The sequence below is a fragment of the Sitodiplosis mosellana genome, unplaced genomic scaffold (assembly GCF_009176505.1).
Source record: "Sitodiplosis mosellana isolate CC-2019 unplaced genomic scaffold, AAFC_SMos_1.0 Smas_scaffold_2070, whole genome shotgun sequence".
Lineage (NCBI taxonomy): Eukaryota > Metazoa > Arthropoda > Insecta > Diptera > Cecidomyiidae > Sitodiplosis > Sitodiplosis mosellana.
This window is the reverse complement of record NW_022597312.1, coordinates 961-12,953: the sequence shown is the minus strand read 5'-3', so window position 1 is coordinate 12,953 and position 11,993 is coordinate 961. Positions and strand designations below refer to the sequence as shown.

The window sequence follows — 11,993 nt, the reverse complement described above, 5'->3', positions numbered from 1 at the left end:
TTACACACATCAACAAAGCAGTCTGCTTCACCGTAGAAAAGTAGTGCGCACAAGAACGAAGCTACATGTTTTGGCAACGTTGCTTTCTCAACAATTATGAATGAACATAATGAGAAATTTGGATGAGACATTATTTTTGAAGAATTCCGCTCGGAAATCCATTTCATTCCATTTTTGGCCATGTGTAAATTCTTCCATATAAACCAATGTAATCAAACCGGCGCTCCGAGGTTTTCATACAAACTCCCCATGTAAACGATCCGAAACAGGCAAGAATCGAAAATAAAGTTTAAATTTTTTTTTCGATTCTAATACAGTATTTTATGTGCTCAATCCATTGTTGTTATCGCCACATCGAAATTTGCGCTCCTTATCACTTATTTTGCATTATGTGTGTGTCGTTTATTCAGACAATATTTTTGTGGGGCACTTTTACTGAAAGAAGGATGTGACTCGTCACTGAAAGCTGTAGACTCTACGTTTTAAAATCGTACCATCAGTCCACTCAGTCACAGTCTTCTTTTTTTCGAGATGACAGCATTAAGCATAGTCTTCCATTCCTCTTTTTTGTATTTTTTTCAAGAACTCAGTTAATACAAATATGATATTTCATTTTTTAGGAAATTTATTGGTGATTCTTGTTGTAACCATGTCACGCAGACTAAGATCAATAACAAATTTTTTCTTGGCGAATTTGGCGGTGGCTGATTTATGCGTAGGAGTATTTTGCGTCATCCAAACGTTGACGTTTTACTTAATTGATAGGTAAGTAGAATAAAACAGTTATTATTTTATGAATTTGGCGCATTTGGTTTGTAATTGAAAATATGAAATAAAAACTTCTTATTCTGGCGTAAAAAGCTAATTTTATTTGCGAACGTTTTCGTGAAAACACCAACTAAAGTTTTGTTCAGAGCCTTGTGATGTGAAGGTGTCTTTACGGAAACGTTCGCAAATAAAATTTGTTCTTTACGCCAGAATTAGAAGTTTTTTTCTTCATATTTTCAATTTAATGATCAGTGTAGTACGTATAATGAACATTTATATTTTGATCTGTACTTTGTAAATTAAAGTTTAGGTAAACTGTCAAACTTCACTTCCCTAGCCAAGAGTTCAAGTAAAACAGTAACGTTGAAACACTTTGTTAATCACATAAGCATAGAAAAAAAACCAAAAATTCAAAGTAGAATTTTTATTAGAAGAAAATTAAACTCTTTTTTATAACTGAACTAGTTCCGTCTTAGCCTGGAGGCGAATGAAGCAGCCGCTTCAGGACTTAGCAATTTCAGGGGCCCCGAACTATTCAAAAACTCTTGAGATTTCAAGGAAAAAATAACAAACAAGTTCCCACCTCTTTTATATACCAAAATAAAACGAATTAAACATAGTAATCCAAACTTTTCTGCACTGCAACAATTTTACTTTCCTTCCGCTTAATGTTTGATCAAAAGATCATTTTATTTCATTATCGCTGATTATTTTGCCTAAAAATAGCAGTTTACCTTGATTAGGTATAAAATTGTCATTTTCGATGAAAATTTCAAGAAATGTCGATTTTGAACCAAATTTATGAGGAAGTAGGTGTTTAGTTGTTGGAAGACCCCCATTGTTTTTGCAAAATAATACCAGTTTGCCTTGATCAAAACCCTGAAAAATGATTTTTTGAGTGTTTTTCGATACAAAAGCGTCATTTTACAAGGACTTTCAGGTCTTCAGTCGGAGGCTTATAGTACAAAATCGGTATGTCAGAATGGGATCAAAATCAATCCGAAGCTTTGTTTCGATATGCCGAAACTTTCGGTTCTTACAGATCTCAATTATCTATTCAACTTTTTGAGTTATCGTGTTAACAAAAAACGTGGACGCGAACGCAAACGCAAACGACGCCAAACATCGCATTTTTGCACATTTTTCATAGTAAACAAAGAATTTTTGGGGGTAGATATGTCTTAATCGATGAGATTTGTTCCCATTTACATTGCCTAGTGTACAAATATGCGCTATTTGAAGTTTTTCGTGGAGTTTCAGTGGACCAAATGAGAAGGAGTCACAAAATTTTGGCTAGTAAAACCAATACTTTTCTATTCAAACAAAGTTTGCGGAAAAGTAATAGTTTAATCCCTTGAACAAAGTCAATGCATCGTTACATTTTGTATCAAATTGTTCATAAAAATTTTCTAAAAACGCTATCAAATGGCCGCTACAGAAAGATTTTTTGCTTATAGTTTTTGACTGACTCTATTGAACAGACTTAAAATTATCTTCCAAATTTTCAGCATAAATACATTCTTGAACTGATAAAGTTTGTTGATATGGCTTATCGAGTTTTGTGTTATTGTTGAAAAAATTAGGGCCCGGAATAATTTTGCTTCAGGGCCCCCGAAAGTGCTTAGACGGCACTGAACTGAACAACTGATTTACACACACTAAAAGTGTCAAAATGATAGAGGACACACTGACGAATAAAAACATTAAAATTTGGAATTAGCCCATATCAGAGAGACCGATATAATGAAATTGGCATAAATGTGCGAATTACATCTTGGCAGCTAACGCGTGCAAAGCAAAATGTTGAACTACAACACATTTTGCTTTGCACGCGTTAGCTGCTAATATAATATTTGAATTCAGTTCAATGTATTTCACTGCCAAATACTGACGACTTAGCTGAATATAATTTTCGTTCTACAATAGAAATGTCGATCAAGCTGCTTGGTACTAATTTTATTTGAATTGATAGATAATAATTGATGATGGATCGATAAAAAGTGCACAATTGAATGCTCGGTAAACATTGTTCAATGGCTATGGCACTATCGATGACCGATCCGTGTAACACAACATGAGACAGATAAATTCGTGGTTTTGAATCGTTCCATATAATAGTATATGGAATTCCTGCTTCCAGATACAGTTTCCCCTATTAACACTCCTCAAATCTACAACACTGAAAATTATAAATACAATTTATAATTTGACTTTTCACTAATCTAATAACGATAATCTACTGTATATGGAGTACTTGTCAACAGTTTGGGTACAACAGACATTGTTCATGGCGTTGTAAAATATGCTTATTAAACTATCGAAAAAAATGATTTTTTGTGAGTTGTTTTGTCCTTATTACAAAATTTGAAGAGCAAAATACTAAAGGCATTTATTATGGCCAATGCATACCATACACAAACATTTGACGGGTATTGAATATATACACAAAATTGATTTTAATCGTCAAAGATTGAAGCCTTGATTGGATGGTTGCCAAAACCGTTCACACGAAACTGAATTTTCATCGCATCTGTTCTTCAGACACATCAAATGAGTTAATCTATTCTATCGCTGAATATAATTTGTTTGTCTCTGAATGTATATTGCTTGACGTATTTCAGTGGATGCGATCGAGAGCATTATATGTTTAACTTGAGTTGTGGAAAAAGATTGTTTCGTTGGAACTAGAATTCACCAAACGATGTGTACTACGTACTCTCTATTTTACCAGCATAATCGTATAAATGAACATTACATATTCAATATATTTTTAATACCAATTTCCGCACGTATTGTTGTTTTTAAATTATAGACTGAAAGTAGAGTATGTCCCACTGACTTTGTCATGAAAGAGGAGCCTTCTTTCAACTTCGAAATGGCTAAAGACCAGTATGATCATTGTTGGCGGTTTTCGATATTTTTTGGGGTTTTCCACGAAACTGATATAATGACTTAACGTCTTCGGCGAAGTTGTAGCACATAAAATCTCTTATAACTTTCCTGTATAGTCATTACCTTTTCTTCTATCTAACATTCTCATCTTTGACCATTTTCGAATGGAAAGAAGTGTTTTCTGACAAAGGCAGTGAATCACACACTACTCTTAGTCTTGTTCAACAAATTCAAAATATATCTTGCTTCTAATCGAATGTATTGAAGGTAAAAAAAACCGAACGGTCGAACAAGCCAAAATTTCCGAACGAACGAATGAACAATTTTTGTTAATTTTGTCGAACGGTCGAACAAATCTATGGGTGAGATTGAGAGTGGAGTATGTTTTTTCTTCGATTTATATTTTTGAAAAGGCGAGTATGTTTTCTGATGATTCTGTTGGCGTTAAAGTAGAGTATGTTGTAGTCTAGCCTCCGCGGTCTTCATGGTTTTCGCGCAACTGATAAAAGATAACAACATGGTGTCTTCGGCAAAGTTGTAGTATTCGAGGTCTTCTATAACTAAGCTAAAGACATTTATCTCTTATCTCTTATCAGTTGCGCGCAAATCGCGCATATAAAAAAGCAAATTTTATATAGAACTTTTTTTTTCTTATCATTTTTCGCGCTTTTCGCGGAACTGATAAGAGATAAGAGATAATTGAATTCAGAATTGAGAAGACCTCGAGTGCTACAACTTGGCCGAAGACACCAAGTTGCTATCTCTTATCAGTTCCGCGGAAACCGTGAAAAACCGCGAGGACCCGCTAAAAACGAACATACTCGCTTTTAACCATTTTTAAGTCGACAGAAACTTGCTCTTCTGTTTCGTAACAAAGTCAATGAAACATACACTACTCTCAATCTCACCCATAGAAATATTCAACGGCCAGCATCAAGTTCAACTCTTGCTTTGTACGTGTCAAATAAAGAATATCAATATAGGGAAAATCTTTTAGATAAAGCCTATTTTGTTGGTTTTACGTGTTGTGCGATTACTGTTCTTGATATATTTTTATATTTTCAATTTTGTGACAGTTCAAAAGAGAACATGTCCTTCATCTCCTCATTGCTACTAATAAATGATGTACAATTCTTTCTTAATTTAATTTTGTAAATTTATCCTTCCGAACTCATCCATAGATTTAAGCTATCTTCGAATTCAGATAAAAGTGTTTGAAGTCACTTTCGAATGAATCGTTAAGTTTCAGATATCAATAAATTGATACATGTTTTCATTAAACACATTAATTTTTTTTATTTTCAGTTGGGTATTCGGGGAATTCCTTTGTAAAATGTATCAATTTGTTCATGCGCTCAGCTACACCGCTTCTATCTTCATTTTAATGATCATCTGTATGGAACGTTATTTTGCAATTATATATCCCATCACATGTAAACAAATTTTAACTCCAACTAGGTTACGTGTAAGCTTTTTCTATATTCGATTATTTCATTGAAATGAACCGAGTTGATTATTACTTTCAATTTAAATCAAGATATAAATCATTTTGTCGATGATGCAGCTAAGAATTAATGCCAGACATTTCGTTCTTGGGTTTTTTTTTTGAAAATTTAGCTGGTAATAGTAGGTGTGTGGGTAACATCAGCGCTGTACTCGATTCCTAAATTTATTTTTAGCCGCACCGTAACGAACATACATCTCAATGGGATTAGTGAAGAGATTTGCATAATGCATCGCGGACTTTTTAGCTCTAAACTTTTGGATTCAATAAACTTATCTGCGTTGTATTTATTACCTTTACTTGTTATGACGGTAAGTTCACAAACATTGTAATCTGTGCAATAACTTCTTTTTATGAATTCTAAAAAAGTATAATTTTTGGCCAGAAAAGTTGGACACAACTAATTAACAATCGGTGATAGTAGACTCTACTTGATTCAGTGCATATTATATAGAGAACGGTCAAAGTCTACTAGACTGAGTGTTCTGAGTAATTTCGTGTTTGCATTTAAAATACATAGATATACTCGACACTACTCGGTCCATAGTGAAACCAATTCAGCAAAACTTGTTCATCCCCTACAATGCACCAGCTATTTCTTTCTTCTAAAAAACGTTTCTTCTTCAATTGAAGATTCTTTATAGTCGTATCGCAGTTGCATTGTGGAGAAGCTCACAAGGAATTGAACGAAACATCGCAATGCATCATACACCTGCTGAAAATCATGGAAATGCCCAAACATCTCAAAACGCAGCATCAAATCGAACAACTACCAAATATGAGAAACGTCCAGTAGGCCCTACTGAAAGTCAGGTAAGCATACGATCTATGGATTTAATTTGTAAGTCAAAAATAGTAGGAGCTTCAAACTAATTTTTAAACTAAAAAAACTTTCGTACAAACTCGCGTAAAAAATTCATTTTATAAGATTTTCGACGTCAAAGCAGAATTACCCCTAGAAATAGAACTTTTTTGAACCTGGTGATGTTTAAAAGTTAATTGTCTATTTGAAATTATGTTTTTATTGAAAATTTAGGTTTCTGTTGATTCTGATAAAATAATTACAACGACTTGGCGTACACAGAGTTTTCACCACCATAGGCACTGCCATAGCCAACATAGTGGCCACAGTCATCATCCATCGCATTCTTCAAATAATGTTCTAAGGGCGAGAAGAGGAGTCGTGCGAATGCTTATAATTGTGGTTCTTACTTTCGCTATATGTAATCTTCCCCTGCATGCTCGCAAATTATGGCAATACATGTGAGTGTTAGTTGATTTATGATATTTTTAAGGCTAAGCATGGACAATAGCGAACAAAATTGGTACAGTAGCTGTCATTCAGATACAATCAGTGTATGTATAGAAATAAAAAATCATAATGCAAAAAATTACTAATTCGTATAGAAATTTCTATGCGATTTAAATCGCACACCTTATTGTTCTCATTTTATCTCACAGCTATAATAGTTTTATGTTTATTACCAGCTAAAATGTTTTTTTAAATTAAAAAAAACGCTCGAAATTAATGCATACACCCAATGTTGGTGAACTCCCGTTATTTTTACGAAAAAATGGCAGTTTTCTAAGACCAAAACGACGTCAGAGGTGTATTTCATCGGCATGTTTTTGTGTAACGTTTCAGAAAAATGTGCCGTTTTCAAATCGATACGTTTTTCTGAATTGTCAAACAAAAACACACCGATTCCAAATCGGCACATAAAAATTTAATTTCTATACCGATTTTCATAAAAATCGACTTTTTTTCTTTTATATCACATAAACATTGGCATGTGTGTATGGAACTTTTTGAAGTCCTTCTCAAATAATTACGAGCTGACTTTGCCCGATGGGTGTCTGAGTTGATCTAGTGTGCGAAATAAATACTTGAAAAAATCGTATACATGCAGGCTAGCGAAGCCATAGCCAGCTCTCCTGTAATACAAATGTCAATCTGAGGACGGGTTTCGATGTGGCCCGACACCAGCTACAACTTGGGCATATCGGCACCAGAATCTGTGGGGGTCAAAAAAATTCGTGGACACACGGAGACACGCACATCCAAATCGATACTTTCATTGAAAACCATGGTCAAACTGCCAATGCCCATAACTTTTTCGTTTTTGGACCAATCGGAAAGGTGGCGTTGAAAAGGTGGCGAGGTGGATCTTCTCTTGAACACCTCAGATCACCCCCTGGGTACCCCTTTAGTGGGATATGGATATAGAATCGAAAATTTATCTTGTCTAGACCATACTTTAGGCATGGTCTATATGGTGTTTCCGACTATTTGGGCCAAGACCTTTCGAACGGCACCTAACATGCTGGGGCCCAAATATTACCCTGTGAAAATAGCATACTTACTGTATATACATATACTCGTGACGCAAAAACTGGCATTTTTGATATTTGGCTTGAAATGCACAGTTGTTGGAGCGTCACTTGTCGAACTATCGTCCTCCGTGATATTTAAGTATATTTCAGCTACATTTTTAAGACCTTTAACATTTTTGTGTCATGTGATTTGATTGTTTCTGTTTCCATATGAATATTTTTCATGTTCAAGTGTCTTTTTTTCAGAAAATATTTTGGTGGGACACTTTTACTGCAAAATTGATTTCGGCGCATTTACAGAAAAAAAATATGAGTAGTTTGGAGCGAAAATGTAATACAGTAAGATGTAAGAATACATTTAATACATAAAATTTGAGTTTTAGGGGATGAACTGCTTCTGCTCAAATATAGTGTATGACCATAAGTCGATTCAATGCCGATTCAATGCCGATTCAATGCCGATTCAATGCCGATTCAATGCTATTTACTGCGATCCAATGTTGCACAATATTCTAATTCATTCGACTCTAGTACGTCGCGCATAACACAACCACACAATGGAGATACTTATATTGTATCAATGGCTATTTTAACAAAAAATCATAACTGCAGTTTTTAAAAATGTTGAAATGTTTCCTTTTTGAGGGGTCAAAAATGTTCCATAATCTGTTCTATCTAGTGCATATGTGTCGGTTGGAACAAAAATGGGAATACAGAAGTGTTTGAACTGAAGCGCAACATGATATTTAATGTTGAAAAATATGAATCGTCGCTTCAATAGAACAACATGGAAAATATAAATTTTTGGTGTGTCTGTTTATCACGAATATGATGAGAGAGATCTTTGTTCTACTACCTTTTTTTTTAAATATATCGTCTCTGGTTTAATTTAACTAAATAATATGAGCATAAAATCTAAAGTCACTAATAATTCTGTTCAAGACCCAGAAAATACTATACGAAAAAAGCTTGAAATAATATAATTTAAAAAACAAAACATTTTGTCATAAAAATTTGAATTCCCTATAATTTGTTTCAGTAGTCAAACAAATACATTTCTTGCAGTTTTAAAAATATTGGCGAGCGAAGCGAGCCAAAATTCTCAATAAATAAAGATAAGAGAAAGTTAAAATATAACTAAAATTGCCGTTTCAATGAATAATCACAACTGCATTTTCCGAAATTCATAACTGCATTTTTGAAATCACAACTGCAAAAAAACACAACAACTGCAGCTTAAAATAGCCATTGTATTGTATAGAATTGAATAGCATTGATTAGAATTTATTTGGATTGAATTGGCATTGAATCGGCATTGAATGCAGTACTAGATTACTGCTTTCCCCCTTAATTTTGACCGAAATAGAACCAACCGAATATGAGGCAAGAAATAGGTGAGAACACTTCTCGACTCATAGGTTCTGACATAGTCTGATCTCGTTGATCCTGACCCCCCCTGGCAAAATTTGACCCCCAACGATTTTTTTGGACCCGTTGCCATTTTCGGACCTTTTTTTTTTTGCTCCTCAATTTTGCTGCGAAGGGAACATTAACACTAGATAGAATGCATTTTTTTTACCCCGCATTGATTATGAAAACGATTTTACACTAGATAGAATTGAGTTTTGAAAGCGAGGACCTTTTTTTTTTTTTTTTTTGCTCTTCAAATTCGAAATCGTGGATCACCTAATGCCTCTTCAATGGCTAATACCTTGATAAAAGTTGTAGATATTGACGAGCCAAACAAAACCTTATCATCATTTTTTGCCGAAAATTGGCTGGAGTAATGGAATTGGTCGAAATGTTGCGATCTAAGATGGCTTCCGAAAACACCGTCATGAAAAATTTGATATGGGGCTTGCGTCCTGATTTTATATGGTACTCATATGCGTTCTTTGCGCCAAACCTATTTTTTCGAGGTATATTTTTTGGAACTGGCCGGGGAGGGACAATTTTTTTTTTGAAGTAATCCAAATGTCGTTGTCGTTAGTGTGAAGAGTATAACGAAAAAAAACAGCGATTCTATGTGTACAGAATCGTTATTTTATGTTAAAATCTTCACATTTACGATAAGCTGCGCGAAGCGTGTATGCACATCACATGTGTCACTCACTTCTTGGCTGGAATTCCAAGTCATTCCACCAAAATCGTTCGGAATTATTTTTTTTCGTACATAAGACCATATTGGAGTGAAAGAGAGAGATTCCACTATTTTTCAGCGTCCCACCGGAATTATTCCGATAACTGAAGGAAGAGTGGATTGTAACTCAATGAAGAGTGGATTGTGTGAGAAATAATTCCGGTGGGACGCTGAAAAAAAGTGGAATCTCTCTTTTCACTCCAATATGGTCTTATGTACGAAAAAAATAATTCCGAACGATTTTGGTGGAATAACTTTGAATTCCAGCCCTTGTTTCAACTCTCTTGGTGATATATTCAAGCATTACACGGGACACAACGCGTGAAAAATATCAGATATTTTCTTGCGATATTTCTATTCCATCTGAATAAAAAAATCCCATAGTATTCACTGAAAATAAATAAATGATATCAAGCCTATCAAAATTGATGTGTTTTTTAACGATTTTTTTAAATCCTTTTCAGGTCAATCAATTATCACGGTGAATCGAACTTCAGTGCTCTGTTAACACCAATTACATTCCTAATATCTTATTTTAATTCTGCATTCAATCCCTTGCTTTATGCGTTTTTAAGTCGCAATTTTCGCAAGGGAATGCGAGAAATAATCTTATGTTCATTCAAAAAAAGTAACAAAAAAACGCAACAACGAATACCATTACATGTGAGTAAATCAGTTTTTTGACACATTTATACATACAAGAATTTGGTAGCACTGATGATTTTAAACTCACAAAATTGAGGAGATGCAAAAAAGATAAAAAACATCAGACAGTCAATTTAAAGCATATTTGATATTTCAATAATTAACTTATATTTAATTTATATCTAGAAAGAGTATAGAAAGTGGATTGATTTCAGGTTAAAAAAAAACCTTGAAATATAAAAAATACATAGACTCATGTACCTATCATTCAAGATCTTGACTCGTTAAATTGATACAAATTCCAACATCTGCATCAACGGCCAAGAATTGTAAAAACGTTCACTCAATGATGATAGCAACGGATACATGAATGCACTAGGATAGAAACAACTCCAAAGAACAAAACAAAACACCGCTTTTTCATATCGCGCTCAGTAGTATAACTAGGCGGTGTCTCAAAACTAACCCTCCCCCAAAATGATATCGTCCCAATTTTCGTTAAGAATTATTACTATAAACCAAAAAGGAATGGATTCCAGGGAAAAAAATGCAGTAATATCGTATTGCAGAAAAAGTTTGATAATTCACAACATCCATATAAAAAAGTTTGGAAACTAACCATTTACAAACACCATCTGTAATCTTTTCAGAAAAGTTTTCCTCAGTGTACATTATTATCGTAAAAAATAAAAATTAATCGTTTATCAAATAAAAATGAAGATGAAAAAAGATATTTTGGTGTGGGCTCTATTGCGTTTTTTTCCAAATGCGTCATGACCAAAATAAAATATGTATAAAATTCATTTTATACCTTAGAAATACTCTGCTAAAACTTACTTCGAGCTCAATTTTATATCTTTTGGTATTTCAAAACCAATGTCGTTTTCATGAACGAACCAGAAATTGTTTTCCATTTCAAATTCCATTTTTCGATATGAGTATAGTGGTTTGTTTAAAACGTTTGTTTGTTGGTTTGGCAATGTCAAACTTTGACATGAACGTCTAATTACTTTCGTAATTTACTAAAGTAATAGCGTACCAAAAAGTAATAGTAAAAGTAATTTGATAGTTTTGAAAAGTAATTGAAAAGTAATTCAAAGAGTGATTTTACACAAAAACTGCTCTTTTTCGTGAAAGTAGCTGTATGAGAGTTAAAATAGCTTTGTGTTCACATGACCAGGGATTCAAATTGGCACTCACCCAAAAAGTTTCTCGAAAGAGTCGTTCTTTCAAATGAACTTTTTATGAAATTTACTGTGTTCAGAACACTGTGTGAGAATTATAGCAATATTTTCAATTTAAAATTTTCTTTTCTTTTCTTAAAGAGAGTGACTACTAGAGTGAAAAAAGGTTTTCAAGGAGACCCTAAAGTGTTTACATTTTCTGCCACTATATGCAAATCAAATATAATTCTAGTTTCTTCGTTGGGGGATTTCACATCGACTGATGATTCCCTGCACATGAAAAACTCTCTCTTTGAAGATATATTGGCTGGAAAGTGAAGTTGAAGAATACCTAAGTTCTCTCAAGACCACATCAACTTGATCGTTTACAAATGTCAAATATGATCACTTTAAGGATGCATGCTTCTCCCTCTAGGGGCGAGACACGAATTCTATTAGAGTCTAGTTACATTCAATTTTATATATTTTTTGCTTCATGTCCTCTAATTTTTCTAGTTCTGGTACAAAAGTGCTAATATTGTACTAT

The 11,993-nt window shown here is 33.8% G+C and overlaps 1 protein-coding gene across 1 annotated transcript; it reads left to right on the top strand.

Moving 5' to 3' along the window:
* The first annotated feature begins 619 nt into the window (after positions 1 to 619).
* Positions 620 to 10,988, top strand: LOC129571350 (trissin receptor). The gene is made up of 5 exons (XM_055451144.1): positions 620 to 765; positions 5,340 to 5,475; positions 5,798 to 5,977; positions 6,201 to 6,427; positions 10,103 to 10,988. Exons 1-5 carry the CDS (start codon positions 650 to 652, stop codon positions 10,320 to 10,322), a joined length of 879 nt encoding a protein of 292 aa, XP_055307119.1. The 5' UTR covers positions 620 to 649; the 3' UTR covers positions 10,323 to 10,988.
* Positions 10,989 to 11,993: the final 1,005 nt, after the last annotated feature.

Bases quoted from the DNA above. Each gene is read 5' to 3' on its own strand.
- LOC129571350 (XM_055451144.1), top strand. From the start codon at position 650: ATGTCACGCAGACTAAGATCAATAACAAATTTTTTCTTGGCGAATTTG. The intron at 766-5,339 runs GTAAGTAGAATA...ATTTATTTTTAG, and splicing joins ACGTTTTACTTAATTGATAG to CCGCACCGTAACGAACATAC. The intron at 5,476-5,797 runs GTAAGTTCACAA...CTTCAATTGAAG, and splicing joins TACCTTTACTTGTTATGACG to ATTCTTTATAGTCGTATCGC.